General features: G+C 41.9%; 1 protein-coding gene and 1 non-coding gene across 2 annotated transcripts in view; one reads left to right on the top strand and one right to left on the bottom strand.

Annotated features, from left to right (window-relative positions):
* Nucleotides 1–3921: 3921 nt before the first annotated feature.
* Nucleotides 3922–4053, bottom strand: LOC122108701. The gene has a single exon (XR_006147608.1). It is a non-coding gene; the product is annotated as a small nucleolar RNA SNORA63 (small nucleolar RNA).
* Nucleotides 4054–11806: 7753 nt separating this feature from the next.
* Nucleotides 11807–25073, top strand: part of Tpd52 (tumor protein D52) — an 85462-nt gene continuing 72195 nt past the window's right edge. Inside the window, exon 1 of the mRNA XM_042680663.1 lies at nucleotides 11807–11997. Within this exon, the coding sequence (XP_042536597.1) occupies nucleotides 11979–11997 (19 nt within the window). The 5' untranslated portion in view covers nucleotides 11807–11978. The remainder of the gene's footprint in view (nucleotides 11998–25073) is intronic.

The raw sequence follows: 25073 nt of genomic DNA, 5'->3' as shown, positions 1-25073 counted from the left end.
GAAAAACAGATTAAAAGCAAAAAAGGACAGGGGATGTAACTCAAGTTGTAGAGTAATTGCCCAAGCATGCACAAGGTTCTGGATTCTATCTGTAATAAAAACAAAACAAAACAAGCAGAAAAAAAGAAATCCATCTAGAAAACCATAGTGTTTTAAATATCTTGCCTTTGATTATTTATCAAAGATGTTTTGAAAATTAACATCATCCCATAAATAAATTTAACCTAAGAATAATCTAATAAGGACTATGGCTATGTTCTACCTATTTCCTCTTTTTACAGAAAATAACATTTTTGTTTTGGCCTAGGCACTGTCCCTAAGCTCTTCAGCTGAAGGTGAGTACTCTACTACTTGAGCCATACAGCACCATTTCTGGTTTTCTGGTGTTTGAACCTCGACTTTAGATCTCAGACTCCTGAATAGCTAGGATTACAGGTGTGAGCTGCTCAAATATTTTTTAAAAGAGCACAAGAGCAAAAACAATGAAAAGAAATGACCTGTTCCACAAAACATGCCAAACAAATGGGAACCAAGCCAGGCACCATGGTTCACACCTGCAATCCTAGCTATTCAGGAGGTTGAGATCTAAGGATTGGTGTTTGAAGTCAGCCCAGTCAAGAAAGTCCATGACACTCTTATCTCCAATGAACCACAGACACAGACATAGACACACACACACACACACACACACACACACACACACACACACACACACACACAGCCAGAAATAGAGATGTGCCTGGAGTGGAAGAGTACCAGCTGTGAGCTAAAAACTATGGGACACTGCTCAGGCTCTGAGTTTTAAAAAAAGGGTGGTGGTGGTGGTGGTAGTAAATAAGCTGGTTATCAAGCAGAATAAATAACCAAGCAATTCAGCATAAAGAAAGCAGAATTTTGGGACTGGGAAGGTGGCTCAGTGGTAGAGTGCTTGCCTTGCATGCATGAGGCCCTGGGTTCGATTCCTCAGTACTACATAAGCAAAAAGAAAAAAACCAGAAGTAGCACTGTGGCTCAAGTGGTAGAGCGCTAGCCTTGAGCTGAAGAGCTGAGGGACAGCGCCCAGGCCCAGAGTTTAGGCCCCACAACTGGACCCCCCCCCCCCAAAAAAAAGAAAAGAAAGCAGAATTTAGACCTGCTCAACATGGTTTACCACATCATCATGCACTCAAAAGCCATAAGTAGAGAGAGCCAGCCACAAGCTGGACTTAGTTGAAACAATAGACAATATGTACCATATATATATATATATATATATATACATATACATATGCGTGTGTATCTGTTTATTCAGTGCCTTTCCTGGGTAGGGAGTGACCCTATATCCTTTTTATCTGGCAGTTAGGGGACTGGAAAATTTACAGTGGAAAATAAGGAGAAAGCTTCTAGTATGTGTCCATTGGAGAAGCTGGCATGTGGAAGCTGGAGACCAGCCAGCCAACAGTGAGTATCTTATAGGATTGGTTTGCAGAGCATTTGGGTCTTTCTCTGGTTGGTTCTGAGTGGCAAGAGCAGACAAAAGCTAGAGAAGTTGACAGTAAAGGGCCAATTCCTTGCTAATCTCGCTTGACTACTGTAGAACTTGTGCTTTGGTTCGACTACATCATAACCAATGGTTGTGGCTTTCTCTTGTCCTGTATGGTCTGGCCACTTTCCATCTGTATAGTCAATCTCCCAATGAAGATCTGATGCCCTTAAATTAGACATGTTGGGACAATATCTCTTGATGACTGCCTGAAATATTAGCAAACTCAATTTAGAACCATCTTTGTTCCCTGTACCACCAACTGTTTATGAAGATTCATTCTGCAGGTCTAAGTCAATTCAGGGAGTAGAGGATATCTGAGTTCTGGCTATCCCTTCATTAATAATGAATGAATAATTACTAATTAATAATAATAAAGTGCCTTGGGCACTTATTGATCTTTGAAATCCAACTGCTATTCCAATAAAATGGTTATAATGAAGAAGGCATTGCTCTGAAAACAAAAGACCAAACCTGGTATTGATTTGCAATAGTTTTAGCCCCCCAAGTCACATGGTTACTCTGTGATTTTCGTTGTGGTTGTCCTTGTTTCCAGGCCCTAGGTGCTGAGTTAGATGGGAAATGCGCACATGTGGTTGTTTCATTGTCATTAATTCACCTTTAGGCTGTTCTGCTACAGGGTTGAAGTGTGAAGACCCCTAGACTTGAGAGGAGATGTCTGTGAATCAGAGATCTGACATTTAAAAGCTTAAGTTTTTTTAAACATCTTTGGGTCTCAGCGACCTCATTTGCAAGATGTCATGTTGTCACCCCAGTGTGACAAGGTGATGGAGATTCCTAGCACAGAATGTATACCATCACATTGATCTTTGGCTTCATTAAAATTCGAATACTGAATATAATGAAGTGTGAATTGGGGATAATAATTCATTTTATTACTGAAGAATTTTTAAAACTTTAAAATGTTAAGAACCATAGGTAATCCAGACAGTTCACCCACAAGTCAACAAGTAGGATTTTCTAAGTCATTTGACTACTGAATGGGGAGCCCTCCATGGTTTATTGGTGAGGGAGTAAGAGGAGGATTTCTTCCCTATGACAGGTGCAGTTTTCGGCTTGGTATTTAGTGGACAGCCTCCTTTTATCCGTCTTCAAAGCCAGTCATAGTGGGGGCTAGTCCCTCTCATTCTGTGTGTGTGTGTGTGTGTGTGTGTGTGTGTGTGTGTGTGTGTGTGTGTGTGTGAAAGAGAGAGAGAGAGAGAGAGAGAAACTTGAATTCAGGGCCTTCACTTGAACTCAGAGCCTCTCAGATTTGTCTATTCAGGCTGTCTTTGAAGTGTGATCTTCAGATCTCTGCCTCCTGAGTAGCTAGGATTATAGGTGTGAGCTTCTAGCACTTTGTTTTTCTCATGTTTTAGAATGTCTCTCACTTCTAGTTCTGCTGTGTTATCTTTCCATTTCCAGCTTATAAGATTCTCAGTTTTTAGGAGCTCCTGAAAGAGGCAGGCACTATGCTTTATGCCTGTAATCCCAGCTATAGGCGAGACTGAGGCCAGAAAATATATAGTAGGTTAATGCTAGTCTGTGTAACATAGATGCCTTCTGAACAACAACAAGAACCCAACAAAAATTAAAAAACAAAAAGCTCATGCAATTAGATCCAGCATATCCATTAGAGACATAGTTTCCTTATTTGTAACCTTCGCCCCAAGCCCTATATATATATTTTAAAATATACTCTTTTTGTTATTTTCTTGTTATGTGGTACTGAGGAATCGACCCCAGGGCCTCATGCATGCTAGGCAAGCACTTTACCAATAAGCCATGTTCCTGGCCCCTTTTTAATTTTTTTTTTTTGCAGAAGGCTCTGGGGATGAGGATACAGATATTCTTATTCTACCTACCACAGAAGTTTAGGTGGTAAGTCTTAACATAATCTAATGAACTTCTAAGAACTCTTTGTTCTCTGAATATTCCCACTTTTGTATAACACACAATTTTTGTTTCATGTTTGGGATATGTTTTTTTCTTTTGTTGGTGATGGGGATGGTGCCCAGGACCTTGGACATGCTGAGCATGAGCTTTTCTACCAGTCAAGAGATACTTATCTCTCTGAATATAATGACACATTTCAAAGTCTGCTTATTTTCTTCTACGTGTACAGCTTATTTCCCATATGATATCTTCTTATTGAGATTATTTTGGCCTCTCATCTTCCATCCAGGACCTACCTGTTGGCTCATAGCTGCCTGAGACAGGCATTAAGACAGGCATTAAGCAGCTGACTGGTATCTGGTACCTGGCTGAATCATGGCCCATGGGTTTGAGGGTAAGGTGATTTGGTTTACCCAATAGAAACCATTTTAGTTTTTTTTATCTTGGGTTGGTCAAATCCATGAAAAATGGATCTTTTAAAAAATTTTTTTTATTTTCACAACATGTATGAGACCAAGAGTCCCTGGCTGCTACAGAGGTATAGCACACAGGTATAGTTAAGAAACAACCTTAATTTAAGCAGGGGGAACGACAACACAGCATTTAGCAGCTATATTGTAGTCTAAATCCGGCTGTTGAAAAATGGATCTTTCAACCTCCTGACTTCAGGGGGTAGGCTGGGCTGGCTTGTTCATAGTCTGGGAGCCAAGGATGGAGACACTAGGGATCTTAGCACCTAGAATGTCATTGCTAGTGGGTTTCTTTGCTTGCAGGAGGAAATCTTCATCCTCAGATGTAGTTATTATCATTGAACCAAGCAACCATCCAATTTCCTTTTCCACAGAAACCAACTTGGCCTTCTCCTCTGCAGAGGGGCAAGGAAATTGGGCTCTAACTCCTTCCTAAGTAAACTTCTAACCCATCTTTCTGTTTTAAGCTTTTCTAAATCTACAATAGTTTTTTCCAAGTCCTGAACTTTCTGGAAATTCTGACACATAAAGTAGGTTCTTGGCTTTTTCCATTGCCACGTTAGACTTTGGCTTTCTCAGATCTGCAAGATCAATTGCCATGATATTGCTTACCACAGTCTCTTTGTCCTTGTGGATTTATCACCTTACTAGAATTTTAGTAGCCTTGGGAGAGAATAAGAATGAATCAATGTTATGAATATACTAAAACCCATTGAACTGTATACTCTTAAAAGGGTGAATTTTATGGTATATGAATCATATCTCAGTAAAAAAGAATGCAGAATGAATAAACATGTGTGATATGCTATCTTTATCCCAAAGTATGGCTCCAGATTTTAGAAGTGAGGATGGTAAGCAGAAAGCTTTTGCAAGAAACCCAGCACTGTGATGATTTAACAGGATTTCTCAGTGAGGACTCAGCTAACTCCATTCTAGGGCTGTGAGTTATATCTCGCCTTGTGGTGAGTGTTGAATTTTAGTAACCCTGGCAATAAATAGCCTTGGGTTGCTTAGCTCTGGCCATGAGCATTGCCATGCGAGCCAAACCCCATTTTTGAAAGCAAAACCACTAGAGCTTTGGAAAACTAGCTTTCCTCCTTACAGGAGTGAAGTAGTTTATTGAGTTAAATACCATTGAGTTAAATACCAGTATAAAAACTTAAAAATACTGTTAGTCATTTAATTGCTGACTCTATATCTAGTCAATGTACTTTATTCCCTCAGGTCAGCCCTTGGATTGATGAAAATGAGAACACTTGATAACTGAGATGGTGGATGGTCCCATGGAGGAGGAAAGAGGCTGTGTCTGTCCCTGAGCACCTCCCTCCTCTCATAAGGTAACCTGATAAATACTGAGAATTTACAGTGGCATAAAATCATACAAAGAAGATGAAGTGTCTATGGCTTTTCTTAACATAGCCAAAATCAATAACATGAGATTGCTTCCTGTTACTGCTTGGGGATTTACATGTCCAACATCCATTAGAGTCGAATACTCTTTCCTGCCAATACTCATTTCTCCATGCTTTAAAGTTGTTTATTTCAGCTCTGTAGTTAGTTTCTATATAGCTAAGAGAGAATAGGAGATGGTTAGAATATTTTATTAAGCAATTAAATGTTACTTATCTGTCAGTCCATTTTTTTTCTCCAAAATTTGTTCTTGATTTTTCAAACTTCCTACCCCACAGATCCTCATTTACTCTCAGTCTGGCTTTCTTCAGAATGATAATAACGTTCACAACTGTGCTATCACATGTCTTCAATTGTTTGACCAGTCAGCACGTCAGACTGTCCTAGTCTGTCAACCTGGCAAGTAAAAATACAGGCTAAAAGCTGGACACCAGTGGCCCATGCTCATAATCGCAGATACTTAGGAGGTTGAGATCTGAGGACTGGGGTTTGAAGCTGGTCCAGGGCAGGAAAGTAGGAGACACTCTTATCTCCAATTAATCAGCAAAAAGCCAGAAGTGGAGCTGTGACTCAAGTGGCAGAGCACCAGCCAGCCTTGAGTGAAAAATCTGAGTTCAAGTGCAAGAACTGTTCCCAGCCCCACACAATGGGCTGCCTAAGAATTTTGTGAGGAATAATTTTTTAGTATTTCCTTTGCAAATAGGGCATGGAGTATACTTATCAAATACTTGTCATTTATCTGAAACTCAAATTGAGCTGGGCATTCTTGATCCAGGCTACTGGGCTCTCTGTACTGGGCTGGGCTTTATAGTCTGTTCATTAGTGACTCACCTAAGAGAGAGGTGCTCTTGTCAGCAAATAAATGTTCAGCTAGGAACCCGGTGGCTCATGCCTGTTATCTTAGCTACTCAGGAAGCTGAGATCTGAGGACTGCAATTCAAAGCTAGCCTGGGGAAGAAAGTCTGTGAGACTCTTATCACCAATTAATATCCACAGAAAACCAGAAGTGGAGCTGGCTCAAAGTGGTAGAGGAAGAAGCTCAGGGACAGCACCCAGGCCCTAAGTTCAAGCCCCACCAATGACCAAAAACAAACAAACAAAATACAATATCCCCACTCATACCTGTACCCCCTTAACAGATCATGCACCTGACACATGCAACTTGGAAATCTCCAGCCTAGACTGACTAGCCTGCATCTGTTGTCAAGGCCTTTGGCCTTTTCCCTAGAACAGTATCTTTGGGGACCACTGTAGGCTAGGTTATGGATAAGGGGCATTGATAGAAAAGGGTGGATAGGTATGAGCTGTATTGCTAAATTCCTTCTTGGTGTGTCTATAGGATATTATACTATTATAGGATAAAGCCAGAAGGGAAAGGTAAGAGCCAGAAGAGAAAGCCAGGGCATCTATTTGTACCCTTGCTCCAAATATTCGAGTAGGCATCCTGATTGATCTGCCGGATATCATTTTGAGGAGGTATCTATAAGGCATGCGCACGTGTGTGTGTGTGTGTGTGTGTGTGTGTGTGTACCAGGGATGGAGCCTCATGCATGTTAAGGACACACTCTTCTGCTGAGATACATCCCAGCCTATATCTTCTATTTCTGTCTTTTTTTTTTTTTTATTGTGAAAATACTGTACAGAGGGGTTACAATTACATGGGCAAGATAATGAGTACATTTCTTATTAAGCATTGTAGCCTCCTCCTTTGTTTCCCCTTCCCATCCCTTCCCATCCTCCCCCCACCCCCCACCCAATCCTCCCGCTCTCCCTCCCCCCCTGCCCCCGCACCAAAGTTGTAAAGTTCGTTTTCGACCTAACGACTTGTACATCTCATTGTTGCAATGGGTCCACCTGTATCCCTATTTAAACGATTTGTTTTTCCCCTTCCCCTCCACAAATTATACCGACATCAAATACAGTGAAAGCAGGGGTTATACTGTGGTAGAGGGACATACAAAGCAACAAAGAAATAATCTTATAAATGCGTTCTATGCCTCCATCAGAAAGAATGACATTGCCCCATTTGTTAGGAAATGGAAAGGCTTGGAAAAAATTATATTAAGTGAAGTAAGCCAGGCCCAAAGAAACATAGGTCCCATGGTTTCCCTTATTTGCAATATCTAGTATATGTCTGAGTCAAGCAGAAAAGGCAAGATAAGGTGATGTTAGGGAAATGAACCCTAAGATATGTATTCAAATGTTTTTTTTTTTTTCTTTCATGCGATTGTTTCTAACGTATTTCTGTCTTCTTTAATACTTGTACTTCAGTTCATCTGTTTTGAGAGATGTCTACTGTTTCTCATGGAAATGTCATCAATTGATGAGTATACCGAATAATAGGACACTGTGGTACACACCTGTAATCTCAACTAATTGGGAAGCTGAGATAGAAAGATTATGATTTATGGGCCAGGTTGAAAAACGTAGTAAGACCTTATTATGATTACTTTAAAATCCAAATTACTATTAGTAACAGTAATACTACCTAGTAAATCCAGCATCTCTATCTTGTTTCAAGTCTTTTAAGTATGGTTCAGCTACATGCACTCATGTACTCTAAGTGCTAGCCATTCTCCTGAGACGTACAAGGGATAAAATATAAGCTCTGTTCAATTCAACAGTAGCACAGTTCAGTTATAAGTACAAGTTCTGGGGGGAAAAAAAGAGAAAAGAAACAGAAGGAAGTTAAAAGAGAAAACCTGGCTTTTATGGAAATCATGTACTAGTAAGAAAAGAATCTACTGGATCTTGGGGAGAAAATCAAGTTACTATTTGCCTAAGGCTCAGCATCTACCTGTGTGGGTTTCTGTTAGAAGTGGATTTATAAAATGGCCTGTGGTATCAATGAAGATTACATGTAACAGAATCATAAGGTCAGTGACTTGAAAAGCCAGGCACTTATTCTCCAATAAGCAGCAGGTCTATGTGGTCACTGTATTCCACCTGCTACCTCTGGCATGTGGCTTTCTTTCTCATGCTTGCAGGATGCCCATTGGCCTTCTAGCCAAGAAAGGTAAAGGGAAAAATAACATCACCACATTTGTTTGTTTTTTTTAAGATAAGGTCTCACTGTGTAGCTCAGGCTGTTAGACTGATCTCTAACTTGTGATCCTCCTCTCTCAGCCTTTTGAATTCTGAGGTTTCTGGTTTTCTGTTTTTTAGATTCTAACAATTGAACTTTGCTCTTATCTAATTGCTTGTTGATGAGTCAGAGGCTACCCCTAGCTGCAAGGCAGCTGGAAATGGGCAGAGTTTCCTCCTGGCATGGTGTTGCTCAACAATACTTGAGTTCTCTTAGGAAGGAAAATGAGAACTTTCCCCATGTGCAAATATGCAAACTCTTCAAAAACAACATTTTTTTTCTTTTCAACACACACACATATAAATTAATCAGTGTATGAAACAAAGGAGTTTACATAAAATGATTCTACAACTTAGTTCTGAGTGCTACTTATTGGTCCACAAATTAGTCTACAGTTTGAGAGGCTGTCCTTCTAGGTGTTCATCTCTATATCATGGATATACTCTATACCATGGATATATACATGCCAGTTAAGCAAGCACTCTACCACCAAACTACACCCTCAGCCTCCTCTAGTTAAAACTTTTTTTTGTCACATTATAGAATATCCTTCTCAAGCCAAAATTTATCTTAATGTTACATTAAAAATATATTTTTAAAAGCATGCTATTGTATGGGGCTGGGAAGGTGGCTCAGTGGTAGAGCGCTTGCCTTGCATGCATGAGGCCCTGGGTTCGATTCCTCAGCACCACATAAGCAAAAAGAAAAAAGCCGGAAGTGGCGCTGTGGCTCAAGTGGTAGAGCGCTAGCCTGGAGCTGAAGAGCTGAGGGACAGCACCCAGGCCCAGAGTTCAGGCCCCACAACCAGACCCCCCCCCCCACAAAAAAAAAAGCATGCTATTGTTTTAAAAACAGGACTTCGATAGAATAAACCTCATTTTACAAGTTAAACCTGAAAGCTAAATTTACAATACTGAGTTTATGTGTGTTCACCAGGTTTCTCTCACTATAACCAAAATATCTGAGATAATTAACTTAGAGAAAAGGCTGATTTTGGCTCATAGTTTTAGAAGTTCTGGTCCATGATTAGTGGGCAGGGTTGCTTTGGGCCTGGAGAGACATCATGATCCTGCAGATAGGGCAGGGCAAAGAAAAACCATTTTCCTCCTGGCAAGGAAGCAAAACAGAGGGAGGATTAAAGTCTCATCCTCCTCTTCAAGAGTGCCACCAATGACTTAAAGACTTCTCCTGGACTCCATCCCTCAAAGACTCCACCACCTCCCTATAGCACCAGCTTAGGATCACGGTTTGAACACATGGGCCTTTGAGATACAGTCAAGATTCAAATTGTAGCCGGGCCCTGGTGGCTCATGCCTGTAATCCTAGCTACTCAGGAGGCTGAGATCTGAGGATTGAGGTTCGAAACCAGCCCAGGCAGAAAAGTCCGTGAGACTCTGATCTCCAATAAACCACTAGAAAAACTGGAAGTGGCGCTGTGGTTTGTCAAGAGGTAGAGCACTCGCCTTGAGCACAGGGACAGTGTCCAGGCCCAGAGTTCAAGCCCACAACCGACAAAAAAAAAAAAAAAAAAGATTCAAATTGTAACATACGTGGTATACTTAAACAGATGTTAAGATGACCAAAATGTACCTTGCCTTCCTAGAGCTTATAAGCTAGTTGGTTGTGAAAGCAGCCAGCCTGGACTACCAGGGGTGAATGAATAAGCAGGGACGGTGAGAGGAGTCAAGATGATCTCCAGTTGGGAAAAGCAGGAGTTTCACAGAGGAAGATACTGGAGATGCCAGTGGGAAGAAGCATAATGTATAATAAATAGGACAGAGATGGGAAACGTGAAGCCACTTCTGGTAACTGCAAATAAAATATACTAATTGTTGTGCCAGGCCGCAGACCCCAAAGACCGCCGAATCCAATGCAAGTACATGAGAGCCATTTATTGCAAGCTCGAGCCTGGACTCACAACCATCACCCAAACAGCGGGTCAGAGTTGTGAGTCCCAGCCACATGTTCAGCAGGGTTTTTATAGGGTTTCCAGCAAGAAGAGGAGGTTTCCATCCTAGCAGTTACATGATTGGCTTAAGGTTCTTGGGCTTCCATATAATTGGTCAGCATTTCTCGGGCAAATTTCGGAGTAGGCTCATTGGTTAGGGCATAATCATTTCCAGTAAGAGTAGAGGCTTTCCAACTTAGTGATTACAGGATTGGTTAAGTCATACATAGCAAGCAGATCATTGGTTGGGATACATAAGACTAACCATAGGAATGCAGGCAACAATATATTTTTTTTAACTGTTTATGACCCCACAGCTGCTTTTTCCAGGAACCTGACCATTTTCCAGTAACTGGGGTTGTGTTTCTCAACCCTTTGTCTAACTGGCAGTTGCTAGGGGTATAATTGCAGTTTCGATTGTTTTCTGAGAACTTTTCCAAAAACTGGTTTTTCCGACAACTGTTTGTCCCTTAAGTGGCTAACTTGTGTTCTTCCTCAGCAGAACACAATGGTGTTTATCTGTAAGGTTTCAGCATTTGGAAGGCAGAGACAAGTAGATCCAGAGTTGGAGGCCAACATGGGCTTCATAGTGAATTCAAGGCCAGCCTGCACTATTTGAGTCCCTGTCTAAAAAACCAAAAGGAATTAAACCAAATAAAATCAAACAGCATTCCACACACAAACAAAAAAGCCTAGTGAAAGTGGAACTGTAATCAGTCTCCAGACAGAACCTTAAGAATCTCAGATGGCTAATGAAATTGAGTTACCATCTTAGGACGCATTTGATCAAACTAGCTTCAAACAGTATAACGCAGAACACCTGAAGGCAGAATTACAGACTTCACAACGCGTTCCTCTGACCAAGGATCATGGGGCCTCAAAAGGCCCCGAGATCTGTTGATAGTCTGTTCCCCGTGGCAAGTTGAAATCTCTTCACCACTTCACGTGATTTATTTCACTTCCGTGTGACTCCCACTCCTGCACTCAGAATAGTCACGTTCAGTTGTCACCTTAAATGAAATCTGTACTTTCTATGACCCATCACTATTTTTTTCCCAAGATTCTCAGTCGCGTTGGCCTGGGCCGTGTTTTGACTCTGTCGGTGATGTACAGAGGTGAGAAGACGCCATCAACCTTTGGCATAATCAGCTCCCACTGCTTTTCTCTTGTTTTTACTGGATCAGGACACGAGGCCAGGTGCCCCACGGCCGGAAAGGAAAAGAGACAGGTCCGAAACCTTGGAGGAAACTTTTGACATTGTCCAGAACTTGCGGGTGGATCGCGAGCGCCCACCGGCGCGCCAGCAGCCTCCACCCGGCTTGCATGGCGATTCCCGGGCTCGCGGGCCGGGTCTTCCCCCTTCCCGGGCCGCATTTCCTGCGGTGTCCGCGCCCTCCGCGCCCTCCCTGCCGCCCGCGCCGACGTGGCGGCGCGCACCGGTCTCCGGGTCAGGTGGTTGGGTGACGCCCGGGTAAGGCGCTCGCTCCTGCCGGGGGCGGGCGGCGCCGCCGCGCCCGACGCCTCTGGGGGTGGGGACTCACGGGCGGGCGCAGGCGAGGAGGAGCTCGCGGGAGATCTGGAGATCCGGCGATCTGGGTAGATCTGGGGGATCTGGGCGATAGAGTCTGCCGGCGGCCGGGCGCGGACATGGAGCGCAGCGAGCAAGGTGAGGGTGCCCGGCGAGGTGACGTGGCCCCCCGCCCCGGGGGTCCTGGGGTGGGCACGGTGAGGGAAGGGCCCCGGAGCCCTGCAGGTGCCCCAGCCTCTCTCCCTCCGAGATCCTGGATCCAGCGTGCATCCTAGGCGGGCAGAGCTGGGGGGAACCGAGTGGAAGGGGGTGGAGAAGGGGAGGGAGAGAGGGCTCTGGGGTGCGGCGGAGGGGCTGCGGAGCACGCGGCGGCGCGGGGAGCCCCGTACAGCCCGGTCTTGTGATGGCCTCGCACACGGGGTGGCGCCTGCCTCTCCGCATGGGAGCCGGACTTGTGAAGACTTGCTGCCCTCTTCTAGTTTGGGTGGTTGGTTAGGCTGGTTTTGTGGCGTGTGATCCCCTGGCTGTGGTTGAGGAAGTCGACGCGTCGCCGGCGCGCTGTCCCCAGTTGGTGGGTGTAATTGGGGGAAGGGAGCTTTCACAGTCAGGGTCGTCTTTGGCCCTTCAGGGTGAAAGCTATTTACCACGGCTGCTCCCCCCGCCCCCCTTTAAAAAAAGCAGGTGAAATTGTTCAGAATATAATTATTGTATGAGATACAGCAATGCTAGGGCATGGTTCCCCCCCCCCCCCCCCCCGATTTAAATATTGCTTCGTCCTGGAGATCTCTTGATAATAAGCCAGGGTTGTAACACTGATATGCGTTGGAAGGCTTTGCACTAATAATGAAGGCACATTTGCCAAGTGGAAAGTTCGAGCCCTAACATAACGCTTTTAATTTATGTGTCTGCAGTATTTGCTTTCACGTGTGTTTAAATAAAACCATACACCATATATAGATAGACTGGTTTGTTTTTATTTTTGATAACTTGTAAGATAGAATCTGTGGAATTTTCCACTCCTTCCTCCTTTCCTCTCCTCTCAAATTACAAGAGTGCTTATAAACCTTATATATAGTATATAGTCATATGTATACATTTGTTATTTGTTGTATCTATACACATACACAATTACTGTCTGTAGAGTTAAGGCTCCTTGACCATGGGACATATATCTGCTTTTGATCCGCTGTGATGGGTTGGGTAACACAGTAACTTGCTCATAGCTGGCCCTCAAATGAATTAGAAAACTCTTTACTGGTCTTGTATGCACTGGTAGGCGGTCTAAGGGGCCGACCATGTGAGCCAGCATTATTTTCTTTGTTTTAGTTGGGGTGATGGGAAACAAACTTGTGAATGCATGTTTATATACTAGTCTGTTTTTACATTGTCATATTTAGCATGATGTTTTTGGAATCCTGCTTGGTACTTGTCAATGTAGATTTTTTTTTTTTTTTTTTTTGGTCCAGTCGTGGGGCTTGAACTCTGGGCCTGGGCGCTGTCCCTCAGCTCTTCAGCTCAAGGCTAGCGCTCTACCACTTGAGCCACAGTGCCACTTCTGGCTTTTTTCTTTTTGCTTATGTGGTGCTGAGGAATCGAACCCAGGGCCTCAGGCATACAAGGCAAGCACTCTACCACTGAGCCACCTTCCCAGCCCCTGTAGATTTTTTTTAAAAAGCTGTTGATGTAGATGATTGGAAAGACTCTGTGTGTGTGTGTGTGTGTGTGTGTGTGTGAGAGAGAGAGAGAGAGAGAGAGAGAGAGAGAGAGAGAGAGAGAGAGAGAGAGCTTTTTTGCTCAAGGCTAGTGCTCTACCACTTGAGCCACAGTTCCATTTCTGACTTTTGGTGATTAATTGGAGATGTCTCATGGAATTTTCCTGCCCTGGCTGGCTTCAAACCATGATTCTCAGATCTCAGCCTGAGTAGTTAGGAATTCAGGCCTGAGCTACTGGTGCCCAGGCTTACTAGATTGTGTGTTGGGGTTTGGGTGGTAATAGTCATGATCATTGGTACTGCTGCAGGATTCTGTGTGGTTTTATGACAAGTTTGGTTTTATTTTGGGTCGGTTGTGGGGCCTGAACTCTGGGCCTGGGTGCTGTCCCTCAGCTCTTCAGCTCAAGGCTAGTGCTCTATCACTTGAGCCAAAGCACCACTTCTGGCTTTTTCTGCTTATGTGGTGCTGAGGAATGGAACCCAGAGCCTCATGCATGTAAGGCAAGCAAGCGCTCTGCCACTGAGCCACCTTCCCTGCCCCTATGACAAGTTCTAAAGTGTCTAATTCTAAGATATATTTGAGTTAATTCTTTGCTTGGAAGATGAGTCTTTCTCTGTAATTTTCAAATGTGTTCTTTCTTTGGTGAGTATACTTATTTATCTTCAGTCCCTGTGTTTAACCAGACTGTTTTGGGAAAGTTTCTGGGGTAGAGCCATGTGCATTTGTTTGTATGTGTGTGTGTGTGTGTGTGTGTGTGTGTGTGTGCCAGTCCTGGGGCTTGAACTCAGGGCCTGGGCACTGTCCCTGAGCTTCTTTTGCTCAAGGCTAACACTCTACCCCTTGATCCACAGTGCCACTTCCAGCCTTTTCTGTTTATGTAGTACTGAGGATCAAACCCAGGGCTTCATGCATGCTAGGCAAGCACTCTACCCCTCAGCCACATTGCCAGCCCCCATGTGACTTCTTTACACTTTTGCTGCCATCTGCCAGTTCTTCTGCTTGTCTGCCATTGCACTAGTCTGTTCCTGTGGCAGGTGCTGTGTCACTCCAAGGCAATCTCTTGCTTCCCACTTCCTCTTGTTTATTTATTTCTTTATTTTTCTTCTTCTCTCTATTCTCAAGAAGCAGAACTTTGTGGTTAGGCAAAGAAAGTTGCTGATAAGGCTTTGTTGGGCTTGGAGAAGTTTTCATGTACCTTTGTAATGACAGTGGGGTTGTCTCTGTCCTGAATCTATGGCAAGAAACTCCTGACTTAAAGTTGATGAGATGGACAGAACCTGCCATTTTAAAATCTGATGTTTGCCAGCAAACTAGGAAAGCTGAAATAAGGTACAGATAACTATGATTGTCTCTGGAGTTGAAACTTTTTGCAAAATTAGGAGTTTGGGGGTTTAACTTCAATTTTATTTATTTATTTTTTGGGTCTGGTTGTGGGGCCTGAACTCTGGGCCTGGGCGCTGTCCCTCAGCTCTTCAGCTCAAGGCTAGCACTCTACCACTTGAGCCACAGCGCCACTTCTGGCTTTTTTTCTTTTTGCTTATGTGGTGCTGAGGAATCGAACCCAGGGCCTCATGCATGCAAGGCAAGCGCTCTACCACTGAGCCACCTTCTCAGCCCATTAACTTCAATTTTTTTATTCATGGAGTTTTCTTTCATTTTTCTCATAAACACCAATGCAGTAAATCTTGCTGTAAAACTAAATGGTCCCTATCTTTTGTCTCTGTATTGGAAATGTCTTCTCTGGATGCAATGGCTCAAGCCTGTAACCCTTGCTACTTGGTAGGCATAGATGGGAAGATGATGATTCAAGACTAGCCTGGGCATTAAAGAGTCTTTATTTTAAAAAATAATTTTATTGTTATTATTAAGGTGTTGTTCAAATGGGCTTACCATTTCATAAATCAGATTATGAGGACATTTCTTTTTTTTGAACAATGTTACCTATTCATAAAAGCTTTCTTAAAGTTTAAAATTTTTAATTTTTTGCATAAAAGTCAACAATAATTTTCTTTTGGTAAAAAGTTTTTGAAACTCTTATCTCAATCAATGGCTGGACTTGGCTATTTGTACTTGTCATCCCCAGTGACTCAGGGAATCACAACTAGGAAGATCACAGTCCAAGCTGACTTAGACATAGAGACTCTACCCTGAAAGAACCAATGAGAAAAGGAGCTTGGTACATGGCTCAATGGTAGAGCACCTAGCAAGCATAAAGCCTAGAGATCAATCCCCAGTTTTGCAAAAGAAACACAAAAAATCGAGAAAGAAAATGATGTTTTCTTCAGCTTACATAAAGGAGTCAACTAGCTATAGAGCTTAAAAACTAGCACCCTCCCTTCCTCCCTCCCTCCCTCCCCCCCCTCTCTTTCTCTCTCTCTCTTTCTTTCTTTCTTTTTCTGGTTCTGGGGCCCCTCCCCCCCTCTCTTTCTTTCTTTCTTTTTCTGGTTCTGGGGCTTGACCTCAGGGTCTAAGAACTGTTCATAAGCCTTTTTGTGCTCAAGGTTAGTAGTCTACCACTTGAGCCACAGCCCCATTTCTGGCTTTTTTTCTGAGTAGTTTATTGGAGATAAGAGTCTCGGGCTTTTCTGCCAGGTCTAGCTTCAAACCATGATCCTCAGATCTCAGCTTCCTGAGTTGTTAGGATTATAGGTATGAGCCACTAGCACCCAGCTTTTTGTTCGTATTTTTAACCATATATATTCAGGAGTATGTTCTGTAGTAGGAGATTCAGATTATAGTACGTTCTCCTATACCCATATACAATATTGTATACAGTATTCTGCTTATACACTGAGCGTTCAATAAATATTCAATACCTTAAACCTCACATGGCCTTTCTAAGCATTAAGGGTTTCTAAGCATTAAGCAGAGCCTTTCTAAGCATTAAGGGTTTCTAAGCATTAAGCAGAGCCTAGCACATTTAATGTGTGTGGCATTTCCTACTTTGAAAGAGCAGCATGACTTGCTAAGTAGAGCTTACATTGTGTAAAAAGCCTCCTGCCTCCTTTATGGGCTAAACAAATATTTAAATGCAAGTACTCTGTTATGTAAGTAATAACCATTAGTTTAGTGCTGTTAAATTGAAGCTACAGTCACCTAGCCACTAAGCATTTTATTAGTTTAAATTTTAAAAAATCTTTATTATTTTATGGGGTTGAGAGCGGGAGGGGGGGGGGGAAGGAGGAAAGGTTGCTGGAGCCAAGAGCCTACAGAGAGGGGAATAACCCAACAATGTTGGTCACATTAGCATTTCACATTAGCATTTCAACATTGTAATTATGCCTTAGAAAGAGGCCGTGGGATGCTGTTTATTTAAAAGTAAAGCAGGTATGGAGAAAGAATGGATGACAGGTTTTTGACACCCTCCTCCCTCCCCCGTGGTGGGCTTGAACTCGGGCTAGGGTGCTATTCCTAGCACCCAGGCTAGCATTCCACCCCTTGAGTTATAGTTCTACTTTCCTTTTGGTGGGCCATTGGAGATAAGAGTCTCACAGACTTTCTTGCCCCAGCTGGCTTGGAACTGTCATCCTCAGATCTGGGCTTCCTGAGTAGCTAGGATTACAGGCTTGAGCCAATGGTGCCCAGCTGGATGGTTTTACTCACAGGCTCTGGGCTGATCTTTGCTGGCTATTAATTTCTTTGGGCAACACTGTGCACTTCCATATGGTGCTAAAGTCTTTGTTAGCCCCTCTCCACTTCCTGCATTTATTTTCATAAAGCTGCCTGCTTGGTCCTCAGGGAAGAAGCTGAGTGGTGGGAGGGGTTGTGATCTGCTAGCAAGATCTCAAAACAGAATCATCAGTGCATGCAGTAAAAACAAATACCATCCTCCTCGCACAATTCAAAACAAAGGAGCACCCAGTTCCCCTGCTACTGAGCATGAGCTTATTTAACTTTCCTTTGGAGAGTGAGCTTATTGCTTCATTGCTGCTTGTTGTAAAATTCCTCTTCAGAGACTTTCTCAAATTTTATTTAATCATGGATAGATATCAGCTATATTGAAACCATAATTATAGCATGGTTTTATTTAAATTGAAAAATAAAAGGGATTAAAGAACTTAAATTCTTAGTGGAAGTCAGTGGAAGATTGTAAGAATCTTTGTTTTATACAAATAATAGTTGTTCATTTTTGAAAAGTCAGTAATAGAGATGTGAGATAAGGAAAGATTACAGGTGTGTAATCCTACTTTGAAAAATTATAGTTAACATATTGGTTCGTAACCATTCTTACAACTATCCTTTTGAACAAACAAAACACTAAAAAAAAATCGTATTGAACATCCACCCATTTTATAACTTGCCTTTTCTAATGAACTCAATCAGAGTCTGGGAGTGGTGGCTTACATCTGTAAATAAAAATGGTTTAGGGGCATGGCTCAAGTGTCAGATCTGCCAAAAAAGGGTGAGGTAAAGCCCTGCATTTAAAATCTCTGAACTGCATAAGTAAAAAAATAAATAAATGATACCAAACTCAGTGTCTTTAAAAATAAATTTTAATGTATTTTGACTAGTATTATCTGGCAATCAGTGCAAATGATACAAAATTCAAAATGGTTAAAAGGCTGCAAAATATTGATCTGTGGTTGGTCTCTATCTCCTGGGCTATTTCCCTTGAGTGACGGTGGTTACAGCTCCTGCCTGGACCATCCAGAGAGATTCTGAACAGGTATGTTTGTGTCCATATACATACCTAAAACATGTATGTGTAGATGTATTATGTAAACTGAGGTATATAACAATGTTTAACAGGCTTCCTTTTCCTTTTCTTCTTTTTTGTGATGCTAGGGATAGAACCTAGGACTTTGTGCATGCTGGCCAAATGTACTACCACTGAGCTACATCTGTAGTCCAGAATGTCATTTTCATGGCCATTTGTTTATTTGTTTATACACAGGCTGTTTTATGACTGTGATAGGCAGCATGTACCTTGCTCCTCAGTGATTAACACTTAAGTGTTTTCTTGTGGGGAGGAGACAATTCTCTTCTCAGGGTCTTCTGAGCACAGGATCAAATCTACACACACAGCCCAAGAGGAGAACAGAACACAGAGTTTTTCTAGTTGACTTGTATTTGGAAGCCTCCAAAGAAAATTGAAGACCCAAAGATTGGCTATGCCTAAGGTGTTGGGTAGTTGTTTGAGTAAAGACTGGCAGTTGTAGAAAGGTTGCTAAGACAGGGCAGCTAGTTTAATAAGGCTGTTTGCAAGAATGCTTCTTTCAGCTGGGTGCCAGTGGCTCAAGCCTGTAATTCTAGCTACTTAAGAGGCCAAGATCTGAAGGATTGTAGTTCAAAGCCAAATCCAGCTCAGGCAGGAAAGTCTGTGTGGCTCAAGTAGTAGAGCACTAGCCTTGAGCAAAAAGTAGCTCAGGGATGGTCCCCAAACCCAGAGTTGAAGCCCCAGCCTCCTGGCATAGGAAGGACATCTATTATATGGGAGTCTCATCTGATTTCAGGAAGAAAAGCTATGTCAGATTGCCTGCTTGTGTCTACTGTTCTTAGCTATTAGGTCATTAGTTCACAAGAATCAGTAAGACAAAGTGGAATATTCTGGGTGGTGTGTCTCTCCTTTACTCTGCAGAGTAGGTGCCAGTGGTTTAATGCCTAAAATCTTACTATAAGCTAATCTGGAGCCTGAGACCTGGAGAATCAAAATTTGAGGCCAGCCTGGGCAGAGTAGTTTGGAGACCCCATTGTCAGTTACTCAGCAAAATGCTGGACTGGAGGTGTGGCTCTAGGGGTAGAGTACCAACTAAGCACACAGGCTGGCATGTGTGAGGCCTAGAGTTCAAACCTTGGTACCAGCAAAAACCAAACTAAAAACCAAAAAACCAAGTTGCAGTAAATGTGTCATTTTCTACAAAGGCTGATATGGCTCTATGAAGAATTCTTAGAAGAATGTGACTATTTAGTGTTGCTCACACCAAATTCTGTGGCTCGGAAGCGTGTGGTGTCCACCCCAGGCCGACAGCCAGCACCTGGGTTTTCCTGCCTTGCAAACCTTCTAGAAGACAAGCATATGTGTGTTTCTTAACAGGAATATGTGTGTGCACTTCTTTTGATATGTGTAAAATCTATACTTTTTCTCTTTTCCTTACCAGTTTTCTGGTACCACTTTTTTTCTGTTGTGTTACTTTTTTCTGTGTTTTATGAAATGTAGTCCTCTATCTGTGATAAGAAATATCAATATATTTCTTTGCCTAATTTGACTTTATGGTCATTTTATTTCCCTAAGCAGAGATATTAACAAGTGCCCTTTTTATTTACAGCTTTTTGCTTTTGAATCGTTCCTAGAAATGTCTTCCTCATTTTGACTTTGTGTTTCTTTTCTGGCTTTATGTTTTACATTTAAATCTCTCATCCATCTGGAGTTTATTTTGATATGAAGTGTGAAGTATGAATCTTCACACCTTCACCCCCTAATTAGCGTCCTGGATGCCCAGCACTATTCATTGCCTAATGGATTTTTCCTCTACCAATCTGAAATACCACTGTTGTTATTACCGAATTCCTATCTTTTTTTCTACACACACACACACACACACACACACACACACACACACACACACACACACACACACACACACACACACACACACACACACACACACACACACACACACACACACACACACACACACACACACACACACACTGCCAGCAAGTAAGCTGCATAATTTTTATAGCTTCATGCAAACATGTTTGGAAGGGCTTTTTTCCTTGCTCTTCTTACCAAATTTTATTATCAAATCCATCTTGCAATCAACTTGTTTTAAGTGAAAAGAGAAATGTTCATAGCTTCCTTTTCTTTTTCCCTTTCCCTCTTTTCTCTCTTTAATTTAAATAAATTTGTTTGTTTCTTTATTGAGCACCTCAGTAGTATGTGTTCATCAGGGTCAGATTATGCATATAAGTTTTGTTTGTTTTTAAGACAAGTTCTCACTATGTAGCCCAGACTGGCCTGGAACTCATGATTTTCCTGTCTCTGCTTAGAGCTGAAATTGCAGGTACACATCACTGGGCTTTACAGTATGCATTTGTATACTCTTATTTGGGTACTGTTGATAAAAAGAGCTTCATCGTATCATTAAAAGTTTCTCAAACTGTAATTTTTGGTTGTTCATTTAGCTGTTTCCCTATTACAATGTGAGCTGTTACACTGTAACTAATATAAGAGAAATTTTGTGAGGTAGATTTTCTGAAACTTGTCAAGGACAATATTGTGTGTGTGTGTGTGTGTGTGTGTGTGTGTGTGTGTGGTTTTAATTGTGCTGAATCACTTTCTGTAAAACATGGCCCTTTTTTCTTCTCATGGTAAAAAAAAAAAAAACCAGAAGGTTTATCATGTTAATTTTTAGATGTACAATGTAGTGGTGTTCCTTGTATAACAGGTCTCTGGAATGTTTTCATCATGTAGAAATGAAAGTCAGCCATTGAACAAGTTGTCTCCATATTGTCCGTCCTCCATAACTACCATTTCTGAGTGTTAGTGTTAGACTTACATCCTAAGAGGAAGAAGTGATGTTGTAGTTGTCCTTTTGTGATTGACATTTCATTTAGCACAATATCCCTAACATTCATCCACGGTGCAGCATATGGCAGGTTTTCTGCTTTGTGAGGGTATGGTATTCTGTTTTATGTAGGTCCCATGTTTACCATTGATCTGTCAGTGGACATTTATGTTGCTACTGTTACCTGGCTGATGTGAATGATACTTGGAGAATACGAACAGAAAGATACCTTTTGAAGCACTGTTCTCAGTCCACACACATGTAGTGTAAATATCACATACATGTAACATAGCACACACATGTGATATTGTGTAATATATATGTTTATGTACATGATTGTTTGGGATGATATAACAATTCTGTTTTTACTTTTGGAAGGAATCTCCATTTTATTTTCTTGAATGGCTTTATCGTTATGTTTCACCATTCATAGTGTGCAGGGTTGCAGTTTCTCTACATTTTTGTAAACATTTCTATTTTTGCTCTATTCTTTTCTTTGATTTGCATTTTCCTAATAGTAAGTATTATTGAGCCATCTTTGCTTTTTTTTTTTTTTTTGTTGAGATTTGTGTATCTTCTTTGGGGGAATGTCTCTTAAGTCTTTGGTCCATTTTTGATCCTTTGATTTGTGTTTGTTGAGTTGTGGGAAAGTATTTTCTCATCTTTTTGTGTGTGTGGTCTTGGGTTTGAATTCAGGGTCTCAGGCAGGTGCTGTACTGCTGAGCCATACCTCCAGCCCCGTAGTTTGCTTTTTTACTCTTTTGTTTCTTTTGCTTTGCAGTGTTACTACCTTTACAAAAAAGAATGATGAATCTTCCAGTTGAAACTGCATCTCTCTGGATTTAAAATTTGTATTTACTAGAAAGGTTTAGATATAGTCAGTCATTCATATTCTCTTGAGACCATTTGTTACTTCCGTACTTTGTTAGGAAGTACTATGTCTTTGCTATCTCATTATTCCTTCCTCACACTCCATATTAAACCTTTGTGTTTTGTGGGCAAAGGGTCATTTGGCATCAATATTCCTGTCTCCCTGCCAAGCCATTTTCTTCCCCTATTTCTTAGCTTTTTATTTTTCTTATTGATTGTTAGCCTTTTGTTGTCTATATTGTTCTTTTTGTTTTGGTTTTGTTGGTTTGACTTGGTTCTTAATACAGTATTAAGATTAAATGTTTTCTAAGTGACATTTTTGGACCATGTCATGGCTGAGTGATACTTAGTACTTCCTTCTCTGAGTTTCTGCATTCTCTTTTTAGGACTTTGCAGTCAGTACTAAAAATAACGGTTTCAGATAAGCTACTAATTTATATTACCTTACATGGGGATATATTTTGTGTTACAACTGTACAAATGGAAATTTTACTTTCAAAAATGATATAAGGGGCTGGGAAGATGGCTCAGTGGTAGAGCGCTTGCCTTGCATGCCTGAGGCCCTGGGTTCGATTCCCCAGCACCACATAAGCAAAAAGAAAAAAGCCGGAAGTGGCGCTGTGGCTCAAGTGGAAGAGCTGAGGGACAGCGCCCAGGCCCAGAGTTCAGGCCCCACGACCGGTTCCCCCCCCCAAAAAAAAATGATAGAAGATGTGATCTTTGAAGTTTTACATTGAGAATTTAGTAAGCTCAAGCTTCACTCATTATTTTGTTAGGTTGGTTGGAGGCATTATGATATGAAAAATGGGGAAAAAAATTTTATCCAGTCCACTAAGAAGACCATTACTTGCCTAGAAAGAGTCACCCAAACATTTCCCTAGCACTTGTTCAAATGTATGTGGTGCATACGTGTTCAGATGTATGTAGTAGGTACTCATGAATATGTGCCATACCACACATGCAATAATTTGGAAAGACTTGTAGCTCAAACTGAATCAGATAGGATTAGACAGAAAAGGCTAAGAAATAGGGAAAGAAAATGGTTTGGCAGTGAGATGGGAATATATTTCCAAATGTGCTTTTAGTTTTACATAACCACTGAAAATCTGGTAAATAGAAGAGAAATGTACATGTATATATAAATAGCAGAGACAGTGTTGGCTAAATTTATTCCCTAAAGGATGTTAGACACAGGGCTCTGTCAATACTTTTATAAACGCATTTTCTATGCTCTTCTATTGAAGCTAATTGTTGGCTATTAATGTGTCCTGAGTTTAGGATACGTGTGTGTGTGGTCTCAGTGCATTTTAGAAATAGTTGAATGCAGTCGAAAATGACAAGAAGTATGTTTAGAGTAGTGGAAAGGGCTTGCTTCTAAGATGACAAAACTCCATAAAGGAGGTAAAATGCAGCCACGTGCAGTGTTTCATGTCTGTAATCCCAGCTCCTTGGGAGATAGAGATTCTTACGAGATCGGGATTGAGTAGATATTGGATTCGAGTCCAGCCTAGGCCCAAATAAAACAAAGTTAATGAGACCCTGTCTTAATAATCTGGGCCTAGTGTTGTGTACTTGTCATCCAAGGGGGGTATTATAAGTATGAGGATCAAAGTCCAACTAGCCCTGGGTAAAATCATAAAGAATTTATCAGAAAAAAAAAGGTTGGCAGCCTTACTCAAGTGGTTGAACATCTACCCAGCAAGCACAAGGCCCAAGTTTGAACCTCCAGTACCATCCCCACCTCTATAAAAACAACAACCACTACCCAAACTGGAAAGTAGAATGTAAATATTTTGCCTATCTGTAACAGTTAGCAAAGAGGTGACCAACTTTCCTTCCCCTGTTACAGACAGGTTACCTTACTTGAAGCCTTACCCTCACCGATATGCACTAAGACAGACCATCCTCCCACCCCCACCCCAGTAGATACCTGGGACCCTGGGATATATACCATGCTTTATACATACCTCCCTGTAATAAATTCTAACAATGTACTGTATCAAAAGTTATTTAAAACTTAGTATTTATTTCTGGAATTTCCCATGTAATATTTTCAGGCTGTGGTTGGCCCTGGGTGACAAAACCACAGAAAGTCGAACTGTGAATGCTGGGGGTCTCTCTTAGACACCAGCAGATGATGCCACGTGTTGTTGCTGGGCTCTTTCTAACTTTCCCTCCTGTTCCCTCCACTGCATCCTGGAGGTCTGCTGGCACCAGAGCTGCTATTATTCCATTTCATCTAAGCCTGGGAGACAAGCCAGACTTTTTTCTTTTGCTCTGTGCTGACAGCTGTGTAAAACCTGTACCAAACCGATTGCCTCTAGGAAGATAATTTGGGGCCCAAGAGAAATTCAATTTACCTTTGCTGATCAGTTTAGAGGGTGAGGAACACCTTATAATTTTTAGAAACATTTGCCTTCCAACTAATTAAGACAAAGTTGGGATTGCGAGGGACAGGGCTCTGGGCCTTCGTTAGGTCTGTTAAGTTTTCTGGCTGGGGTTTGACTGGGTCTCTTCTAGTAATGCTGCTACTCCTACCAGAGCAATAACATTTACTGAGTGTTTTTCCTATGCTGCATTCTACTCTACACACTCCCATTTTTGAAGATCTTGACAGCAAGCTCTTGGAGCCTGCGCTGTTATACAAGTGAAGCAGCAGGGCTGGAGGGATGGAATAAGAACGTCTTCAGGGGCATATAAACTTGGCACACACAGGTCTAGGCTTCTAATCTGTGTCTCTGTGTATATGTGTGCATGTATGTGTGTGTATATAGGTACAGGGAATTGAACTCAAGGCCTTGTACCCTTGCTTACCTTTTTCGAAAGGCTGGTTCTCCAACTACTTGAACTCCATTTCCAGCTTTCTGCTGGTAAGTTGGAGATAAGAGACTTTCTGGCCTGGCTTTAAACTAGGATCCTCAAATCTGTCTGCCTCATGAGTAGGTAGAGTAGAGGCATGAGCCACCAGTATCTGGCTGTTTTCTTTTCTTTCTTTCTCTTTTGGGGGGTGGGGGCATGATCTTGCTATATGGCTCAGGTTAGTCTTGAATGGACAGTCCCCCTGCCTCCACCTCCCAAGTGCTGGGATTACAGCTGTGTGCCACCTGCCCAGTTCTTCCCCAA

The sequence above is a fragment of the Dipodomys spectabilis genome, unplaced genomic scaffold (genome assembly GCF_019054845.1).
Source record: "Dipodomys spectabilis isolate Male_0828 unplaced genomic scaffold, ASM1905484v1 ptg000063l, whole genome shotgun sequence".
In the NCBI taxonomy this organism is placed as follows: Eukaryota; Metazoa; Chordata; class Mammalia; order Rodentia; family Heteromyidae; genus Dipodomys; species Dipodomys spectabilis.
Note: the sequence above shows the minus strand (reverse complement) of the source record. Positions and strands in the feature narration are given on the sequence as shown.